Source organism: Centroberyx affinis, unplaced genomic scaffold, assembly GCF_046629955.1.
Source record: "Centroberyx affinis isolate AG114_WGS23_722 - 3 ecotype Tasmania unplaced genomic scaffold, CSIRO-AGI_Caff_v1 ptg001948l_1, whole genome shotgun sequence".
Taxonomy (NCBI): domain Eukaryota; kingdom Metazoa; phylum Chordata; class Actinopteri; order Beryciformes; family Berycidae; genus Centroberyx; species Centroberyx affinis.
In genome coordinates, this window is record NW_027280305.1 from 217,434 (window position 1) to 239,610 (window position 22,177).

At 43.2% G+C, this 22,177-nt stretch overlaps 1 protein-coding gene across 1 annotated transcript in view; it reads left to right on the forward strand.

Moving 5' to 3' along the window:
* Positions 1-552: 552 nt before the first annotated feature.
* Positions 553-22,177, forward strand: part of loxhd1a (lipoxygenase homology PLAT domains 1a) — a 29,997-nt gene continuing 8,372 nt past the window's right edge. Inside the window, exons 1-34 of the mRNA XM_071530614.1 lie at positions 553-1,282; positions 5,290-5,404; positions 7,341-7,421; positions 8,734-8,918; positions 9,689-9,787; positions 9,932-10,080; positions 10,176-10,299; positions 10,461-10,711; positions 10,794-10,929; positions 11,301-11,461; positions 11,596-11,682; positions 12,005-12,140; positions 12,494-12,648; positions 12,756-12,916; positions 13,752-13,828; positions 13,947-14,143; positions 14,257-14,449; positions 14,648-14,808; positions 14,937-15,270; positions 15,463-15,614; positions 15,720-15,853; positions 16,730-16,878; positions 17,126-17,230; positions 17,314-17,442; positions 17,579-17,743; positions 17,866-18,047; positions 18,370-18,486; positions 18,836-18,998; positions 19,330-19,484; positions 19,658-19,867; positions 20,158-20,290; positions 20,455-20,663; positions 20,803-20,988; positions 21,990-22,117. Of these exons, the coding sequence (XP_071386715.1) occupies positions 553-1,282; positions 5,290-5,404; positions 7,341-7,421; positions 8,734-8,918; positions 9,689-9,787; positions 9,932-10,080; positions 10,176-10,299; positions 10,461-10,711; positions 10,794-10,929; positions 11,301-11,461; positions 11,596-11,682; positions 12,005-12,140; positions 12,494-12,648; positions 12,756-12,916; positions 13,752-13,828; positions 13,947-14,143; positions 14,257-14,449; positions 14,648-14,808; positions 14,937-15,270; positions 15,463-15,614; positions 15,720-15,853; positions 16,730-16,878; positions 17,126-17,230; positions 17,314-17,442; positions 17,579-17,743; positions 17,866-18,047; positions 18,370-18,486; positions 18,836-18,998; positions 19,330-19,484; positions 19,658-19,867; positions 20,158-20,290; positions 20,455-20,663; positions 20,803-20,988; positions 21,990-22,117 (5,849 nt within the window). The remainder of the gene's footprint in view (positions 1,283-5,289; positions 5,405-7,340; positions 7,422-8,733; positions 8,919-9,688; positions 9,788-9,931; positions 10,081-10,175; positions 10,300-10,460; positions 10,712-10,793; positions 10,930-11,300; positions 11,462-11,595; positions 11,683-12,004; positions 12,141-12,493; positions 12,649-12,755; positions 12,917-13,751; positions 13,829-13,946; positions 14,144-14,256; positions 14,450-14,647; positions 14,809-14,936; positions 15,271-15,462; positions 15,615-15,719; positions 15,854-16,729; positions 16,879-17,125; positions 17,231-17,313; positions 17,443-17,578; positions 17,744-17,865; positions 18,048-18,369; positions 18,487-18,835; positions 18,999-19,329; positions 19,485-19,657; positions 19,868-20,157; positions 20,291-20,454; positions 20,664-20,802; positions 20,989-21,989; positions 22,118-22,177) is intronic.

Below are 22,177 nucleotides of genomic sequence, written 5' to 3' on the forward strand. Positions count from 1 at the left end.
CACTCTGAATTAGCAAATGTGGTTTATACACATTTACCATATACTTTGTTATGTTGTAAATCAGCATTAATAAGGAGGGAGTGCAAGGGAGAGTTTGCGTGTTGCGTCTGTCTGTCTGTCTGTCTGTCTGTCCGTCTGTCTGTGTGTGCGTGTGTGTGCAGGTAAAAGCGAGACGCCCCCGGCCCGTAAAGCGATCCTGACACCATGAATAATGGAGAGTGCCGTGGCAGAGAGGATAAGTTCTCTGTGCAAGGCTCCTTTTTCACAGGGCTTTCTCCCCGGGTCACGTGAGCGCCGAGGTGACAGTAATTTTTCATGAGTAGAGTGTGTCAGTTGTATGGCCATACTGCCCAGGTAGCAGAGATCCAGGTAGCCATAGCTCCCCGTGGCCCAAGCCTCTCTGCCCGCACCCGCACGCCCCACACCACCCTTGCTGAACCCCGGGGTCCCAGCACCTCCCTGCAGCCAAGGGTCAAATGAATTGTCTTACAGCTTTAGAAACTCAAGGCAGCACTTGCGAAACTAAAGGCCAGGGAAGTGGATGAATAAAAGATGCCCCCGAAACAGAAAAAATCCACAGCTTCTGAGGAAACCGAAGAGGTTGATGACGAAGTGGAGGAAACGGAGCCAAAGTCGAAGGAGAAGAGCAACGGTGTCGCCAACGGGGACACCGCAAACCGAGGGAAGAGTCGGAAGAAACACAAGACCGCGGAGACCTCTGACGAGCAGGAGTCACCAGAGAAAGAGAAGAAGAGAAAAGGGGGTGAAAAGGTAAAAGAGAAAAAAAAGAAAAAGAAGCCTGAGGATGATGCTGAAGGTAGTGTTGTGATTGAAAACGAGGATGAGGGGGATGAGCAGAACAATAATGACACCACAACCAGTTCCAAGAGGAAGAAATCAGAGAAACTCAAAGAAGGAGAAGTGACCGAGGGAGCAAAGGAGGACAAGAAGAAAAAGAAGAAGAAATCCTCCTCAGACGATCCAGAGGCGGACGAGGAGGAGATGGGGTCCAAGGATAAGAAGTCTAAAGATGGGGGGAAAAAGAAGAAGAAATCTCAGGATGACGATGAGGAGCCCATAATGGAGGAGGAGGAGGACTCAAAGAAAAAGAAGAAGAAGAAGCCGAAGAAGGGATCCGCAGACAGCGATGAAGATAAAAAGAAAAAGGGGAAGAAATCCAAAAATAAACAGGTGGACTACGCTGAGATCTACCACAATCAGCTGCTGAACTACCACACAGACTCGTCCGACGAATACGAGGATGAGTACCACAAAAAGAAAGGTAAGACCGTAGCTCCGTATAGCGCAGACCCAGCAGTCCAGCAGAGAAGCCTCACATGCTGCACTTCAGGTAAGTCCTGACTGTATGTCATGTGTGCAGCTGTCGGAGCACGACCGTACACACCGGTCAAATCTCGAAAACAGGTCCCCGCCCGTCCTCTTCGCCCCTGAGCAGCAGCACCCTGCGGGCCGCCTGCATGGGGAATCCCTCTGTGATTGTTCTTGGGTGAAAGCTCGGTTATGTTCCACATGGATGGAGCCGAACAGAGGCCGAGGGGCAGACGGGTGCTGGGTGCCGTCCCAGAGGCCGGGAGCAGCACCGGGGCCAGAGGCAGGGCGGGGAGCCAGAGGAGCTTTCTGTGAACAGATTAGACCAGTGGTTTCTCAACCTGGGTGTCGGGACCCCGCCAGGGGGTTGGAAGATCATTTTAGGGGGTCGCGAGATGATTTATGGTATAGGAAGGAAACATGTCATGTCAGTTTTTTCTTAAATGTATGCTTTATTTTTTATTGTGAAATACAGAATAATTTTCAACCTGAAAAGGGGAAATCATTCTTTGGTTTAACTGTTCACCACCCTGCATATGCAGCCAGTGATGGGAGTTGAGAGTAGGCATCAGTTTGTTTTAAGGGGTCAAGAGCCAAAAATATTGAGGACCAGAGTCGAATCGAATCGAATCGAATCGAATCGTATCGTATCGTATCGTATCGTATCGTATCGTAACGTATCGTATCGTATCGTATCGTATCGTATCGTATCGCATCGCATCGCATCGCATCGTATCGTATCGCATCGTATTGTATCGTATCGACTTAAATCGACTTGAATAGAATAGAATAGACCAGACAAGCCCAAAACTGAACTGAATTGAATCGACTCGAATCAAACTGAATTCAATCAAATCGAATAGACCAGACCAGACCAGACCTTAATCAAATCGCATCGAAATGAAATGAACCGAAACGAAACGAAACGAAACGAAACGAAACGAAACGAAACGAAACGAATCAAATCAAATCAAAACGATTCAAAGTTTTAGCTGGTAATAAAATTCTTTGTTCATGATTACAGGTGTTCTGCATTAGACATTAAATTTACTGTTGTATACTGTCGATTAAATAGTCTTTGGAAGGTGCAGGAGTCAGCTGAATTCACAGGTGTTTGAAACAAGTTGACACACCACACCACTTACACAGGTCTGGACTTAACATCTTCTATTCTTAATGTATTTATTCCCCCATCATGTTGAGAGAAAAAGTGCTGACGGTGTGACAAAGTTGAGCATCCTGTGAAAACATTTCAGTCTTATTTAGATCTTCCTCAGTGACACTTTTTCTGTCAACATTGAGGACTACTACACAAGACTATAGTAGCGATAACAATATCAATATAGTAGCAAAGCAGTAACTTAGTTGATGTAGTATTTTTAGTATTAGTATTTTTAGTATTTTTAGTTCCTGATCATTATGCTGATTGGGTAAGCGACAGTGAGTATCATCGTTTAGCAGTGGTGGATAGGTGTCGTGGTCTCAGTTTCCTCACTGGCTCTCCTGGACTAGCTGGCAGGCAGGCTGCACTGTGCTCCAGTCTGCTTGGCTCACTGAAACTGCTCTCCAGAAGTCTCTATCTGACCGAGGAGTTTATCAAGGCTTAGTTTTACCAGGCCGCTGTCTCTCTGATTTTATCAGGTGTCTCTCTTTCTCTTTAATCAGGTTTTAATAGCTGCGCTTACTGTTAATTAGGTCTCCATGTCTCTGTCGGATCTGGTTTTCTCAAATTGCTCTTTATCAGCTCTCTGCCTCTCCTTTCCTACTCTGCCCTCGATGTCTCATGGCCATCCGTCTGTGTCCTGTCTCTGTTTGTACTCTTATTGTGCTTGTGCATGTCCTCCTATCACTAACAATTGTGATACTTATCCTCTTCTCCCTTCCTCTCTGTAACCAAGGGTTTCTTTATGAAGTTATGGCTTATATAAACTCATCCCATCCACCCTGAAGTCTTCTCTCCTTAACATTAACCCAGAGCAACCACACAACCACACAGGTGAGGGGTTTACCATAACCCCTTTGAATGGGTTAGATTGCCTACAGTAACACAGCAGGACTATACAGTTACCTCTGGTACAAGGTACTGATTCACAGGCAATAGCCAATAGCTGGCTAAGCTGCTGCTGAAGATTTAATGTTGTAACTGTATCCCAAAGGTAGAAAGAGGGTTGAAACATTTTGCTTTTTAGGGTTTGAGATTTGCAAATAATGTGATGGGTCATTTCCAGCCCATTGGACTCATGACAACAAAAGTTTAGAATGACTGTTTGACAGTAAACAGATCACATTACACATGTCAAACCACCACCAGTAATCGACAGTTAAAAGGTTCTAAAAGCTGGACCAGTTGGGAGCCACATCAAACTAAAAACCAAACACAGGACCACAGACAGAAAGATAAAAGACAAGTTTATTGATCGCTTAAAATGATCAGTCTCGGTTCTACTGGTTGGACTGCGACTGGCAGCGGCACGACCTTCAGTCACCAGGGGCCTGTCCGGCTCTACGGAGATGACATAAGAGACAGATTAAAACAGGCCCAGGTAAGGTGACGCAAGCTAAAAAACAGCTAAGAACTTTTCCTCTGTCTCCTCTGTCTGGCTTGGGGCTTTGATGCTCCAGGGGGCTCTGCTCAGTCACGTCCCAATCCGTTTTGGGACAGGAGGTATCACAGTCCACGTTTTAGGCAGGTCCGTCTTCCACTAGGCTGCTGGTCACAATATACTCTAGAGGTAGTAGGTGGGGGGTACCATGCCATTGTTCTGATGGCCCGTTACTCCGAAACTCCAATAGTCCAAAAACTCCATGCCTGGCTCCATCCACAACCGTGGCTTCTGACAGCCTTGACCATAAACTTGCTCTAACCCTAACCTCAGTGACCCCATGCCTCAACCCAACCACCTCCGCGATGTCAGACAAATGGTCTTTCGGTCCAATATGGGACATTTTTTGGACTATTGGGGTTTTGGAATAATGGGCTGTCGGAACAATGGGCAGTCCCCACTTGGGGAGAGGTCACAAGCACAGCAGTTTACTTTCCTTCTTTGTACTCCAGTTGTCCATATACTTCCTCTGGAGTCCTTTCTTTGCAGCACAGCAGTACATTGTCTTCTGGTCCCATGGCTCTCTCCCCAGTCAGCTCTAAAACACAGCTTATATACGCCCTCACACTAATTACCGCTAACAGTTAACATAAGAATCCACTTCTGCCCAGACTCTGTCCATTTCATGACATACACACTACTCTTAAATATAACACTTAGGCGAGATGAAGTAATGAATACCCCAGTGAAAGTGAAAGTACAGAAAAAATCTTTGAAACACAGCATTACTATACATCTGCACATTTCATAGTATCAACAGTCAATTCAGGCCACATCCGCCCGTCGACGGTGAGCTGAAACATGTCCACCCCGCTCTCCCTATCCGCTACACAAACACACAACTTGATACAAGCAAAGACAGATGTTACAGACTGCTGAGTTTTCATCCCGTTCCTCTTCCTGTCAGTTTGGTGGCTGTCGGACAAAGAGACACAAATACAGTTCTGAAATGTGAGAGAGGCTTGGCTGGCAATGACAGCAGGCATGGATTCACTGCAGATTCGCCGCATTGAATTCCCTGGCAACCGTGTATGGAAGGAAACATAATGCTCCCTAATTGCACTGTTGCCAGCACAATGTTTTTAGATTATTGAACACTGTCTGTGAATGTTACCTTGTCTATGTCTTTTTGTTCTTTTTTTTTTTTTTGTTAAATTAGAACTAAGATCTAACTGCCTGTTAGATTTTGTAGACTCTTTTCCCTCTCTGTTCTCATGATGGGATCGTAAATTGCACAGTTGTGATAATTATTACATCATGGACAAAATGGCACACATTTCATCTCTCTTCCTCTTTGTCTATTTCATTCATTCATTGTCTGTCTCTCTCTCTGTCTGCCCGTCGTTATCTCTCTCAGTGTATGAGGTGGTAACTGTCACTGGTGATGTCAAGGGAGCGGGTACAGATGCCAATGTGTTTGTTACCCTATTTGGAGACTTTGGCGTCACTCCCAAGGTGCATCTGGCCAGCAAGTGAGTTTAAAAGCTTCTTTGTTCATAACACTAAATTATCAAATTATTTAATGTATATGTTGTCTTAAAGACTTACACTAATTGTGATTAGGCCCTGCCTGTAAAGGAATGAGGGTTCAATGACTGTTTTGACTGATTGTTTTTGTACTTGTACTTATGACACTAGGCTGCATGTATTGGATGAACCAGCACTGCAGTGCTGTAGCTGTAAGCCAATCAGATTTAATTCTGTATGAGTTAATATATTTTGGAAAGGTAGCAGGTTCTAGGAAATAACAACAGTCTCTCAATGTCAGCTATTAACTGCTAACCTTTTCTATTCCTCTCCAATCCTTCAGCACAGAAAAGAGGTATTTTCTAATCAATCTGCTAAAGGATGGTTATGATTCTGTCCTTGTGTTGGGTTGTATTGTGCGTATGACACTGTATGAGAGAGTATTCCTGCTAAACAGAGCCAGTTTAATGGCGTGATGTCCTCAGAAATGCAGCCTGTGAATCAACAAGAAATCAAACTGCCAGCTAATCATCTCTTCAATCTGTCACAACTGCTGCCTGGCCTGAAATATAAAAATAAATAAAACTTTTGTCAGAGAAGAAGAACATCTTCATGGCAGAGGCACGGTTGTGGTGCAGGAATCTCTTCTCTATACAGTTGTGTAAAGTATTGGACACAGAATATCTGGAGTAAGGAGGAACTATGTGACATGGCCGGTCTTCTTTTCCATTCAAGGCAAATGAAAGAAGACCACGATGTCATTTCTGTTCAAATGATCAAATGACCCTAAGGGGATCTTATCAGGGGAGTAAGCAGGCTCCCCTTATCTCTGCACACATTGATTGGCAGATAGGGTTACCTGTGCAGTGTATAGAGTATACCACCTTATTGTAACCCACACTAGATCATGTCACCCATACCTTGTGGTGGTCATCCCCTTCAGACAGCATCAACATGCCATGTATTCAGTATACATGCTGCGTGACAGTAACGTTATGCAATTTATGAAATACAGTATATGGATGTTGATGTGTCACATTAATACATTGTGTAGCAACAGTGTCAGTGAGGAGGAGTTTCACCTTACTCCGATATATATTAGGTCCTGCCTGTATTGTGAAATGATCAGTGAAAACATGATACAGGTAAGAGAGGGTTGCTATGGCTCCCAGCATATTTGCCAGACTGAGTAATCAGGGCAGATTAAAAATGCAACTCTTTGGAAATCCGATGTAATTAAGGCACATTCAAATTGCATGAATTCCAAAGTTTGCATGGGGTTTGGTTTTTCTCTTGACAGACGTCTGCTCATCATTTTCTTACAGGTTATTTTAGATGCAGACAGAGAATGAGGGGCATGTATTCGTGTGTTGGACAGTATTCAAATTTTTATCAATGCACCTTGCACCTTAATTATGTGTGCTTCCTTGGCGATGGCAGTGGCCATTATTGCGGGCAGGGGAGGATAGAGATGGAGATGTGGGTCAGAGACAAAGGCAGGTATTCTCTATTGATGGAAAAGAGGGTGTCTGATTCACTATGGTTGGCAGAGGAGGTCTGCCGTCCGTACAGACCCAGTCCATCTCTGTGAGGGGTAGAAGAACATGAGGAGGAGGAGGGAGTATTGAGGTGGCCTAGCCCCAGAAGGCGTCTGGTTTCAAATTATACCTCTGCCGTGAGACCACCAGGATACCCTAAGCCGGATCAGTCAGGAGATGTAATTTACTGTTCCAGACTTGAGTTCCTGTTCTGTTTGTTGTCTCTGTCTCTGCACTGGATCTCTTTACTGCTCGTTATCTTCTTCCTTCCTCTCTCTATCTCTCTCACTCTCTCTTTCTGTCTCTCTCTCTCTCTCTCTCCCTCTCTCACATACACACACAGACACACACAACTCATATTTCTTCCTAATTCTCACATTTTCCATGTCTCCTCAAATTACAGAAGCCGAACAGCATTTGAGAAGAATAAGACTGATGTTTTCCGTATCAAAACACACAACGTGGGACCCATAAGGAAGCTGAGGTAAGCTGATAAGAGAAAATTTTAAAGTGCTTTTGTGATCCCAAGTACCATAAATATTATCTTATAAATAAACATTAAAAACATTTGCGCTGTTCTGTACAGTTTATATCTCTTTAAATGCCCCATTAGTGTCTTAGTCTACTGTTCATGGCACTGCGGCAGCAAACTGAACTCTGGCTGCAGATGCAAAAGATGCTGAGGCTCAAAGGTCACTGACAACTTCCTTATGCTTCACAGTCTACTATACGCTACACTATAGCCTAACATTGGCTTACAGATGGGATCAGATACCAACTCTTCCACTTATTTTCCAGCTGTGCTGGCCAGTGAAGGATTTCATCAAGTGATAGGAAGTTAAGCCCCATCTATTGCTGGGAGTTATTGAAAGTGAAATGAGGCAGCAGGATAAGGCGATATTTTAATTAGAGAATTAGTTAGAGATGGCAAAAAGTAGAGCTAAGGGTTAGAAAAACAAGAACAAGTATGAAAATACAAGCATTTGTGTTGCATATTTTATGTTATTTTCCAGAATGTTCAACAATATTGTTGTAGACAAAATGTATTTTCAAGGGACTGTGGATCCATAATATTCCATAAGGCCCGGATCTACTAAACGTTTGCAGGGTTGCTAAGGCTTTTCTCTCTTCAAAATGAAGATTCAGATCTACTAATCAGGTGCACAAGTAATTTCCACCCCTAAAATATGGAGAGTTAATCCCTCAGTGCATTTCAGACTAACCCAGAAAGCGCTATTTGAGTGCAATATGTAGCTTTTAGAGAGAGCATATCTTAACTTTTCAACCCACAGTAAATTACCCTGTTGCTGCCTGCTGTGCAACGTTGCACTGCACAGCTAAGCTTTTTAAGATTCATATTAAATTTAACAATAAACAGGACAACATGTCCACACATGGATATTTAAATAGAAATGTTGCCCATTTTCCGTTACAGTAGACCAGTCGAACTTCCACCTCATGCCATGTTTCAAGTGCAATCCAACACCCAGACTGCACAGAAATTGGGCTGACTTCAATTGAAAGCATTGGTACATCAGCCGCATAATTGGAGAAAGTTGTCTTCATTACTCTTTGTGTTATTCTATGCCCTTGTTATTGCTCTTACTGACTGTATTGCTGATATGTCTGAACCGTAATGCTTGATCCTTGTTTCATCTATGTTATTTGTAGCGGTATTTACCACTGCAGAAATTAACTTAAACTCAAAAGTGTTATGGATACAGGTGATGTGACAAGCCCATTTACTATGGCCTGCAGTATGAATTCATATTACACCATGACCTTTGACTCCCCAGGATCGAGCACGACAACACGGGGATGAACGCCAGCTGGTTCTTGGACAGGGTGGTAGTGACCGACATGAACCGGCCCCACCTGCGCTTCTATTTTGCCTGCAACAACTGGCTGAGTCGGGAGGAGGCTGACAACCTGTTTGTCAGGGACCTGCTGGGCAGCCTGAACCCCATGGACGTCCCAAAACGTGGGTGACCCCAGGACATAAACACAACACAAACTGACATAATGGAAAAAGGATAAAGCAAAATACTTATTGTAACATTCCAGATGCCTGTTTACCCACAACAGTCTGTGTCAGAGCATATTTTCAGAAAAAATTATGACCATAATAGGTTTTGAATATTTGTCTTGCACGTGACACACAGAAAGAGCTCATCCACAATATAGAGTTGCATAATACAGATACTCCAACTGTTGATGTTTGAACTGAGTTGGATAGGAGTGTAATCTGGTAAGCCAGGGCCTTGTGGTGTCCTCGCTGCCATATGATCTGACTTCTCAGTATCTGCAGTCAATCAAGCATGACAGGGCGGATAAAGACATGTCGCTGTGCTCACTGACTCTTCTCATGTTGGTGCCTCTGCTCTGTCCGTTCACGACTGAAGGAGTGGTCAGAGCTGTCTGGTTACATCAACACAGACGCAACACACACACACACACACACACATAAACACACACACACACACACACACACACACACACACTGTTATGAATATTTAACCTGGAAAGCAGCTCAACGCGGATTAGAAGGAAACCTGTCTAAAGACAGTAGAAGGGTCTGTCTGCTAATGATCACATAGTAGCTACTAATAATTCCATAACTTGTTCAGGCAGCAAATTGGTGAAAAGATAACTGTTCACAGTACTGTTTACTGTTAACATTCCTGCCATGCTGCTTATGTAAATCACTGTGCCCTTGATTCTCATATCCTGTTTATCCTTTGTGTTTTGCAGTGAATAAATACATAGTGAGTGTGTTCACTTCTGACATGAAGGGCAGTGGGACCGATGCTGACGTCTTCCTTAATATCTTTGGAGAGAATGGTGACACAGGTGACAACTTAGCTGTAATGTTTAGCCAATATTAAGCCACGACTTTTAGTCTATTCATGGATAATGACTGTAGCTACTGTATGCCCTCACTGTGATTTCAACATGTTTGACTCCTATACCACAATGCTTTGGATATGATGAAAGGAGAGAGACGATTGGACAGTGACAAAGACAACTTTGAGCGTGGGACAGAGGACAAGTTTACGATAGAAGCTCCGAACCTGGGAAGGCTGAGGAAAATCACCATTGGCCACAACAACAGAGGTTCATCAGCTGGGTGGAATCTAGATAAGGTACACTACACACGTGCTCACACATGCTTTACACACACACACACATACACATACACACATACACTTACGGTGCTGCATGTTATGTCCCTGTCCAGGTGGTAATCGATGACATGGGGAATAAGGAGGTGTATGAGTTCCCAGTCCATCGCTGGTTTGCGATGGATGAGGATGATGGCAAAATACAGAGAGATGTGTTGGTGGGATCGGTGCAACCTATGGGTGAGCACATTCACCAATAAGACAAATCATTGACATATTGCCTCAACATACAGAATCATTTAATTTATATATACAGACCCACAGGCAAGGTTTATATTTCATTCCATCTTAATTTAGTAAAAGATGAGTGATTTATCATCGATGTTTCTGCATCTCCATAGGAATTGTGTACAACGTCCAAGTGATGACTGGAGATGTGAGGGGCGCCGGCACCAACTCTAAGATCCACATCGTGATGCACGGCACCAAGGGCTTGAAAAACAGCGGCAAAGTCTTCATGGAGGGTGGTGCGTTCGAGCGCGGCCTCATCGACATCTTCAACGTGGAGATCTGTGAGCTGATCAGCCCTCTCAGCCGGGTCACGATTGGGCACGACAACGGGGCCGTCGGCGCCGGATGGTACTGTGAAAAGGTACCACCCGTCTGTTCTAGGTTATATAGGTCTCCTTCTGAAAGTGACATTCTTTACGTTAAGCACACATTTTCCTTCCCAGGTGACAGTGTATTGCCCATTCACGGGCATCGAGCAGACGTTTCCGTGCGGGAAGTGGTTGGATGAGGATGAGGGGGACGGGCTGATCGAGCGGGAGCTGTACGAGATGGTCTCTCTCAGGCAGAGGAAACAGAAGAGTGGGTGGCCTCATTCTGCTCACACATCTTTACTCAACCAGCTACAGAAAATCACACACATGAACAGGAAAATAATTTAAGTTGCGTTATATTGAAATATATTGGTATCTATAGTATAGCAATGCAGGCTGGCTGCAAGTTAACAGAAGAGAATGAAAGAGAATGAATGAAAGTCAATGAAAGACAATGAAAATTTTAAAAAAAGAATAATCTAAAACCAATTTCACCACACAAATAAATCTGAAGAGTAATAAAGATTAGAACTATTAGAATGTAAAAACTGAGAACACACAACATTTATAAGACCTATGAAACAGAAACAAAGAGCCAAATGGCTAAATATCAAATCCGCCCCTTCTCCTTCACCCCAGAATACCCGTGGTCTCTGTGGATCTGGACGTCCGATGTGAAGGGGGCAGGAACAGATGCCCAGGTGTTCCTGCAGATCTATGGGGAGAATGGCAAGTCTGATGAGATGAGACTGGAGAACAACTCAGACAGTTTTGAACAGGGTCAGCTTGACAAATTTATGGTAAGCTCCTGTCTTCGGTCGTTTAGCTTTCACACTTATATAACTCACGGTAAATAATACTTTCTATTTGTACATGCTGAGAAATCTTTTTTCCAAGTGTCTGTTGTCATTTTGCATTTTGGGATTCACTGCAGATTGAAATGCCAGACATAGGGAAACTGCTGAAACTGCGTATCTGGCACGAGAAGAGACATCCATTCGCTGGCTGGCATTTAGCGAGGGTGAGACCCATTGCTCTGTTTGATCTGTCAATGTAAGCCTTTAATTCTGTTGTGGTATACAGTTCATCCCTCTGATCACTTCAGACGCTGAATTAGAATTTAATCTTACATCTGATCTAAAAAAAATATGGGTGTCAGGTTGCAATGGTAAGAAATGGTTTCAAAGACAAATGTCAAGCCTTTCCTTAGTGGTCAACTACCAAAGAAGCCTAAGCGTTTCCCCATACCTTGGGTGTGGCCTTTAATATGGTCCTGAGAATGGGCCTGAGTGGAGATTTTCAAGAAATGTTTGATGATGCTTGATGGCTGTGACGTTCTCCAGGTAACTTTGCTGAAGACCCTGACAATGGAGAAGTATTCCTTCGAATGCGGCCGTTGGCTGGACATCAACGAAGACGACAATGAGATCGCCAGAGAGCTGCCAGCTACTGGAGCGCTCATCGACGAGCCGCTGCCCTGTAAGACACATGCATGCCTGGACATAGACACACACACACACACATATTAACACATAAAACACACATACATGATTGCAAACAAACACATACAAAGTGTAAACACAGCTAAACACACCGAGACAGACACATGCAAAGGCAGTTTGCACTATGGGTCCTATATATAAATGAATTAGTATATAGGACCCACAGTCATTGACATGCAAACTACATGCTAAGAGTCAATGTTGTCAGCTGCCTTGACGATGATCAGGATCTTGACTCATGTCATGGTCCTGTTGATGAGTCATGAGTGAATCTAGGTGCTGTAATTTGTTATGTAATACAATGTGATTCTCTGCTCTCATTCATCTCAGTGATAAAGTACCGTGTCACCATCTGTACCGGCAACGTCAGCGGCAGCGGCACAGACGCCAGCGTCTTCCTCAATATCATCGGTGACCTCGGTGACACAGGAGAGCGACTCATGTTCATGAGCAAAAACAACGTCAACAAATTTGAAAAGGGCAATGTGAGTGCCTTATTGACAAAAAGAACATACGTATAGTAATGACATGAGGCAATAGAAATAAATGTTGTTTTGGGGAATGGGCTAACTCTTCCTTTCTGTTCCTTCAGCATGACGAGTTCCTCATTGAGTCCGTGACCCTGGGCCAGGTGCACAGGGTCCGTGTGGGTCATGACGGCCGAGGCGGAGGCTGTGGTTGGTTCCTAGACAAGGTGATGGTCAGGGAAGAGGGACAACCAGAGACTCTAGCCATTGAGTTCCCCTGCTACAGGCAAGGCAATATTACATTAATCATAAATGAAACAAAACAGTCACTATGCCACTTACAGTATAAATGACTTTTAAAGGACTAAATAATCATGTAACCAGATGTAGGAAATGCAATCTAGACTAGTTGGTTTTATTTATCTATACAATCTAGTCGTTATGTATACATGCCACAAATATCACAAATGTTATACATGTTTAATGCTGTGTAATGCAAAAAATGAAAAAATAATTAGTGACTTCTCTGTAGTCTGTAGCTCACCAAAACTCCAACCAATTGGACTAAATTTCACCAACAGCCGTAGAGGCTCCTGAGTAAGTTGACCACGCACAGTGTCACTAGTTCTCCAGTGGCCTGTGTTTAAGTAGTTAGGCAGCTGATGGACCAGCTTCCCATTACAAATAGGGACTAAATGCACAGCAGTCAGCCAGCTCTCTCTTCTCCAGTAACTGGGGCTAAACCACAAGGCTGAGGTGCCAGGTTACCTCTGGAAGGACGCTCTTCCTGCCTCTGCTGTGCTTCTGTTTAAAGGGAGGTTTGCTAACTTCCTATAAAAAAACAAAAAACAGTATTCAATGTCACATATAGACACCAGCATATGTTTATCCTTTTACTTTTGCTACCGCAACAACCTAATTTCCCCACAGGGATCAATAAAGTTTTGTCTTATCTTATTTTCATATATCTTTTATTGGCTAGTTGTAGGAGGAGTGTTCTTATCCTATGGTAATATTGGAAAACTTACTTCTACGTCTTTTGGAGGGATTCGTAAATTTTATATGCAGGTGATTGATTTAAAAGGTATTCATGTAACTATGTTGTATGTGTCTTTCTGTAGGTGGTTGGACCGTAATGAGGATGATGGACAGATTGTCCGTGAGTTAGTTCCAGCTGGAGATGGCCTGCGTCTCTTTAGTGAGTGTACAGAGAATGACGTAAAGGAAAAATAGATTAAGTACACAAAAGGAAGGCAACATATCTTTTTAATACTTTTATACGTTCATGTCGTTCATGTAATTTCACTCCTCTTCAGACGTCAACTACCACATTGCAGTCAAGACGGGCAGTATCAATGGGGCCAGCTCCGACTCCAAGGTGTTCGTCAAGCTGTATGGGGAGAAGGGCGACACTAACAAGGTGCTGCTGGTCGTCTCAGACAATGACCTCAGGAACTACTTTGAGACGGGACGCACCGACATCTTTACCATGGAAACCTTTGACATTGGACAGGCATGTTCTTTATAAACACGCACAGTTCAGATCATGATCTTTTTTCAATGGTTAAGACATTCATTCATGATTTCTGATTCTATTTTATCCATTTCTTGTATCCATGCTTGCAGATCAACCGTCTCCTGATTGGTCACACCAACGAGGGCCTGCGTGCTGGATGGTTCCTGGACAGCGTGCAGATCTCTGTGCCGGTTCACGGGAAGCAGTACATGTTCCCAAGCCACCGCTGGCTCTGTAAAGACGAGGCGGATGGGAAAGTGGAGGTGGAGATCTATCCCAGTGAGACCTTGGACATCGAACAATGTAAATAACAACAGCATTATAATTACATTCAGAGTTCGACACATTAAATACAGTAACCCTACACAACACAGTATCACCAAATGAACCCATCCTTTGTTGTCCAGTAAGTGACCATGGCATCCTGACGATGATTGTTCTTCTCCCCATAATCTTTTCTTCTTCTCCTCCCTCTTTCCTCTCCTCCTCCCTCTTTCACAGTGATCAACTATGAAGTAACAGTGGTCACTGGGGACTTGCGTGCAGGTGGCACCAATGCCAACGTCTTCTGTCAGATCTATGGAGAGGAGGGGAAAACCGAAGTTCTCGTTCTCAAGAGTCGCTCCAACAATTTTGAACGTGGAACCACTGAGATCTTCAAGGTCCGTCTTACATGTCAAAGTATTACGTCAATCTATGTGAATTAAGATTTATTGAATTTGATTGATTGATAGATAATTCCTGTGAAGAGATTGACAAGTGACCACTACTGTCTCATATACAAACCCAGATTGAAGCCCTGGATGTTGGCAAGATCTTCAAGATACGAATCTGCCATGACGGAAAGGGTATTGGAGACGGCTGGTTTCTGGAGACAGTGGAAATCAAGCGGCTGACCATGGCGATGGTGCAGGTTGAGGTGAAGAAGGAGGACACCAAGAAAGACAAGAAGAAGGATAAAAAAAAGAAGAAGAAGGAAGAAGAGGAGGAGGTGGAGTTCATTGAGGAGCTGCAGGAGGTGGTGGAGCCTACCGTGTTCCCTTGTAACCGCTGGCTGGCCCGGGACGAGGAGGACGGGGAGATTGTGGTCGAGCTGCTGCCTGACGACGCCGAAGACCTGGAGAGTGAGTATAGCACGGTCACCCCTGAATATAGTGACACACTGTTATTTGTTAGCAAAGGATTGATGTTAACATTAAGAACGAATTTTGAATTGGAGAAGTGGAGTAACTGCAAATGCCATGATGTGCAGGATGAAAAGCTCACTAATGTTACGCAGTGTGGATGAGAACTGTCTGACTGCGGTTGCCTTACAGTGAACTGGTACGAGGTTCATGTGTTCACTGGCAGCATGTGGGGGGCGGGGACTGATTCCAATGTTTACATCAACATCTACGGGGAGATCGGTGACACAGGGGAGCGGCGGCTCAGGAAGTCCAACAACCTGAACAAATTTGAGAAAGACCAGGTGAGCTCACTGCGGATAAGCTAATGAGGTTCTCATGGACCACTAACCTAAGACCTTTCACATTGCTTGACCTTTCTGTTCCTGGTTTGTTCCTGTGTGGCTCAGGAGGATGTTTTCAACATCACAGCCGTGGACCTGGGGACTCTGAAGAAGCTCAGGATCCGACATGACAACAGCCAGGGCAACGCTGCCTGGTTTTTGGACCGGGTGGAGATTGTAGACAACAAAGATGACACAACGTAAGTCAGATGGTGTTGTTAGAGAGGATACAGTGATCCATCAATGCTTCAATTTAGAATATATTACTATCTTCAAACAAACATATTCTATGAATAATAATAATCATCAATATCATTATTATCATCATCATCATGATCAATTGATGGATGAATGAATGAATGAATGAATCAATCAATCAATCAATCAGTCCATCAATCAATTCCTAGATAAGAAATTATTCATACACTGCTGTGTCATTTTAGACATACAATTAATGCCACAGATGGCAGGAAAAGGTGACGACATCCTCTTACATAACAGACAGAAGCTCTGCACATAAAATGTCAGTAGAGCTCCACGTTGTGGTGTGAAACGGTACACAGGAATATTTTGGTCAAGGCCAACAGCCTCTGGCTCTGTCCTCAGAGACTGCAGATTAGTCTAAAGATAGATGGCCGGTTTCTGATACTATTGTTGGACACGGGGACATTGGACAATACTATATGTAGACCATATATATATATATATATACCATAGACTATATGTAGACCATATATTTATCTATCTATCTATATCTTTATCTATATCTATCTATCTATCTATCTATCTATCTATCTATCTACCTATCTATCTATCTATCTATCTATCTCTCTCTCTCTCTCTCTATATATATATAATTATATATATATATAATATGTATATATAATATTATATTGTATTGTATTATATTGTATATATATTATATATGTATATATGTATATATCTATATCTATATCTATATTTATATATATATAGAGAGAGAGAGAGAGAGATAGATTTATATATATACATATACATATACATATACATATACATATATATATATATATGTTTCTAATATATTAATGTTATTTTAGGTACTACTTCCCTTGTAAACGCTGGCTGGCTATTGATGAGGATGATGGACAGATTGCCAGGGAGCTGGTTCCAGTAGACGAGGCCTTCATGAAGAAGGGGGATGATGATGAGGAAGACTCTGAAGCCACACTCGGTCTGGAGCAGAAAGGTGGGAAGAGCACCATGGCTGCCCTGTGTATTATTATTTACTTTGTCTCATTGTCTGACACATTTTGCGATTTTTCTACTCATTCCACGATATCAAGAAAAGTGGAAGATAAAGCTTGACCCATTGAACCTCTGAAAAGGATATGTGGCTATTTTTAAAATTAATTAATGAGTAACGGCAATGCTTAATCCCAAGTTTGCGCATTGATTAATTCAGTGAATTTCATTCTGATTTGTTCTCATGACAGCCATGTCAACAACATACACAATGAGGATAAAAACCGGTGACAAGAAATATGCTGGAACGGATGCCAATGTGTTTACCATCCTGTATGGCACCAAGGATGACACAGGTAATACTTGAAACACTCATATTACATTTGAGTCTATGTGTTTTCAAATGATTAATCATTCTGTCACGCATGCATCTATACAGGCATAATAAACATGAAGGCTTCAAAGAGTCATAAGAATAAGTTTGAGCGGGGGATGATCGATGAGTTCATTGTGGAAGCCGTGGATATCGGACCACTGAAGAAGTTGCGTATTGGACACGACAACTATGGTACAGTAAGACAGATTCACTGTCTACTATAGTGAACGATACATAAGGACTCATAATACATCTACACACACGAACACACACACACACACTCACACTCACGAATACACTAACACAGTTTGTGTCAATGTTTCAGGAGGAGGGTCGGCAGGCTGGTTCCTTGACTGGGTGGAGATTGATGCTCAATCTCTAGGCCAAAAATTGCGCTTCCCCTGCGGTCGCTGGCTGGATAAAGGGGAGGATGACGGGGCCATTGTCAGGGATCTGTTCCCCAATGCTCTTCAGACAGAGTTTTACACACCATGTAAAGCACTGCTGACAAATCCCTTCCAGTTGTGAAGCATATTATATAAAGCGTTCTATGTACACATATTTACAATTTGAAGCACATAAAGGCTTGTGTTTTTTTTTGTTTTTATGTTGTAGTTGTGCCTTACGAAATTAAAACCTTTACAAGCGATGTGTTTGGAGCGGGAACAGACGCAGATGTCTTCATTGTCCTGTACGGGCGAGATGCAGTCTGCACCCAGCAGAAGTCTCTGTGTGTCAACAAGAGGGAGAGGAGGATGTACTTCGAGAGAGGAGCCGAGGACATGTTTATTGTTGAGGTACAGTAAGAATAGTGTAGTGTGAAATGATGATTAGGTTAGGGGGGAACTATAATAACCTATATACACAAACACACAAACCTATAACCTGGTAAAATCATTATTAAATAAATCATTGTTGTTACCACATCACTTAACCTTGGCTTTGATTTCCTTTCATTTGTGATAGAAACCTCATCTGTTGACATTCCAACTGCAATATACCTGTTGTAATAGAGCGAGCTTTAATATTTTCATTTGAAGTTAATATTGTTTCATATTGTTTCATTATTATAATATTATTCAAATAATATGTCATAATGTTTTTTTGTTTTCTGTGCAGCTGGAGGATGTGGGGGATGTGGTGGAGAAGATCCGTATCGGCCATGACAACCGCGGGGTCAATCCAGGCTGGCACCTGGACAGAGTGGAGATCAGACGTCTGCTCAGGAAGGGAAAGGTACTGTGTGTGTGTGTGTGTGTGTGTGTGTGTGTGTGTGTGTGTGTGTGTGGGGGGGGGGGGGGGGGGGGGGGGGGGAGTTTGGTTGCACCATCACACACACCTCAGAAAACCCACAAAGACTGAAAAGAAGAAAAGCCTGTTGTTGCATGTTATTAGTGATGATATCAAATCAACACTATTTTTGGTCAGTAGGTGGAGATGTTCTCTTCATAGATAGATAAAGATACTCTAGGGCTGTGATGATTTCATTGTTTGAACACACACACACACACACACACACACATTCTGTCATTGGTTTCTTATTTCCCTGTGACTTGGTTTGTTATTTCCCTGTGACTCTCTCTAGGGGTCAGAGACCATTATCTTCCCATGTGAGCGCTGGCTCGCCAAGTCGGAGGATGACGGGGAAACGGTGAGAGAGCTGGTGCCCTCTGACATCATCACTGAGAAACTGGCGCGGGACGGCAGCCTGAAGGTCACGGAGATTGAGGTGGAGGACGCGCTGGAGAGTATGTCCACATGCACAGACATGGAAATACACACAGTATACATGCAGCTGCATTCATACACACATACACGCATGAGACACCCATACATATTAGCAGGAGTTGTCTCCCTGTCATTTGATGTGTTTTGTCCGCCTTTCTGAGCATCTGTTTGGAAACTAGAGATAATTTTCCCTTCAAGCCATCAGTATCCCTGAATGAGTGTCTGTCATGACAGTGGCATCACAGAGTGAAGCAAAATTGCTCTCTTTTCAGTTTATTTTGTACCAATTGCTGTGAATTGCCTCAAACTGATTCAGTGTTTACTTGTCTGTGACCATCTTCCCCACTACAGCTCACACATACAAAGTGTCAGTGATAACAGGTGATGTGTATGGGGCGGGCACCGATGCCAACGTGTTCCTCACCATCTATGGAGACCTGGGAGACACCGGAGAGAGGAAACTCAGCAAGTCAGAGACCAACAGCAACAAGTTTGAACGCGGATCTGTAAGAAAACACAAACATTTGCAGATATTGTCACCATTGAGTATCTGTAATTTTTCCCATGGAGTGTAGATTAAGATATCATCCAGACACATTGGGTTATTTATAAACTGTCCGAATTGTTATGAAACATAATATATATAATTATGCTGATGTTATTTGCTTTTTCTCCTCAGGTGGATAAGTTCACAATAGAGGCAGTCGACCTCGGACAGGTTTTCAAGATAAAAATTCGCCATGATAACAGCATGGTGAGTGCTGATTGGTACCTGGACCAGGTGGAGGTGGTTGATGAGGATACGGAAGAGGTCTTCCTCTTTCTATGTGAACGCTGGCTCTCCAGGAAGAGGGAGGACCGGCGCATTGTGAGAGTCTTCTATGTCAAGGTATGGAAAAAATCTCTGTTTGTGTGTGTGTGTGTATGCTATATGGTAAATATTAAAAGCAGAACAATGCCACAATCAAAGGACACATTGCGTTGGAGTTAAATGCAATTACAGAGCATAATGTTTCATTATATACATGGCAGCCAGAGAAATATAATGGAAGGAATATCATCCACAGTCCTCTATTCAAACACATAGACTTTGTTTGTCGTTGTATGAGTAATGCAAAATAATTTTTTGTTTAAGATCTCACCACGTGTGTTTGTGTTTGTGTCTGTGTCTTCATTCAGGGTTATGAGGGGGTGAGAGAGAGTCTAAACAGTAAGAAGAAGAACTCAGCCCTGACCGTGAAGAGTGTTGACAGTAACATGAACAAAAAGAGCAAGAAGAAGAAGGAGGAGGACATTGTTGAAGAGCTCCCCAGTAAGAAAACACAGAGAATAGTATCAGTATAGTGTGTCTGACATATATTCATCACTGGCCCTGTAATTGTGTGTTTCATTGCTATTCCTATTCTCCTATAACACAGACATCTTTACATAACCACATACCTATGAATAAGTGAGTGCTGTGCCCTCCCTGTGCAGTCATACCGTATCACATCACCATCTCTACTGGACTGGAGCGGGATGCTAGTACCACCAGCAGGGCTTATGTGATCATTATCGGGGCGACTCACACCCAGACAGAGAGGCTGTGGCTGGACCTTCCTGACGGGAGGAGGTGCTTTGAGGCTGGCTCTCTGGAGAGCTTGGAGTCCAACGGTTCAGATGTGGGGGAGATCAAAAAGGTGGAGGTGAGCGAGGGAAGCTTTCAGGGAATCGCGCACTCTCATGCAGCCGCACTAGTGCACACACACACAAATGTACACACACGCATGTACGCACGAATACACCCACCTAGCTGGCAGTGATTGTTTCTCTCCCTCCCTGCAGCTCGGCCACGATGGAGCCACTCCTGAAAGTTGCTGGCTGGTTGATGAGCTGTCTGTTGCTGTGCCAACCAAAGGGGTCAAATATATTTTCGCTTGCAAGTGCTGGCTGGCCAAAGATCGTGGAGATGGGCTGACTGCTAGAGTATTCAACGTGTTGGATGCAGAGGGCATTTCCATCTCCCAGAAGGTGTGTAAATGTGACCAAAAAGACAGTCATAGCCATACAGCACAGAACATAACTTACTGTGGGCTAGTACAGTGATTCTCAACCTTTTTCATATCAAGGACCCCTAATTTAGTGCGCATTGGGGCCACAGACTCCCATTTGATGAGATTTTGTCTCTTGGACCCAAATCTGAGAATATTTTTTATTGTCAGATATGATTTTGTCCAGAATTCCAGGACTATCTGTATTGTACTATGCTCAAAACAGTCATTCTTCTACATTCTCTAATTGTGTTAACTTCTTGTAAATGAAATACTGGTGAAGTTTAACACTTCATCAATTTGCTGGGGACCCCCTGGAACTCCTCAAGGACCCCTGGTGGTCCCCGGATCCCACATTGAGAATCACTGGTCTAGTACTACTAGTACCATACAGCAGGGATTATGGGTCATTTTCAGTCAAAATGAAATGAACAATGACTTTTTTAGCTAATTATCCACGTCATAATGTACAGCTATTTAGCAATACATGCCAAAAAATGTACTACATTTTGATTTTCTTGTATTTTTGTATCAAAACCGATTACTTTAAAACAATGCACTTCTAATGGTTACTTCATCCAAAATTCCATCCAATAATACCATCACAGATTTTTTAAGAATGCCTCCTCCGCCCCTCCCATCACATACATCATAAACTCTCCATAACGAGTACTACTCTCCCATCAATGGACCACTTTTGAATGATCCCGCTTCTCGCCCCTCCCCTGTTTCAAAATAGATTATTTCAAAATGTCATTTCAATATAACTTTAATTATGCTTACTGCATCACTGTCATCCTCAAAATCACAAAAAAAGATATTACTGCACTACTTACTGTCATTGTTTATTAGTTGCAAGATAAATATATACCCTTATCCTTTGATGTTTTGGAGATCATATTGATTCTGGAAGATGCAGATGGCCACGCAAAGCAAATATAGTGAGTAAACTGAGCAAGATGTCTCCTCCTTTGATGACAGATCATTTATGAGCTGACGGTGGTGACGGGTGACGTGCAGAACGCAGGGACAGACACACAGATCTCCATGTCTGTGTTCGGGGCCAACGGCAGCACAGAGGAGATTCTGCTGCAAAAGAACGAGGACAGGTAGCTGACTGTGGACACTCACACATTCACATTCACCTGATCTCTCTCTCTCTCTCTCTC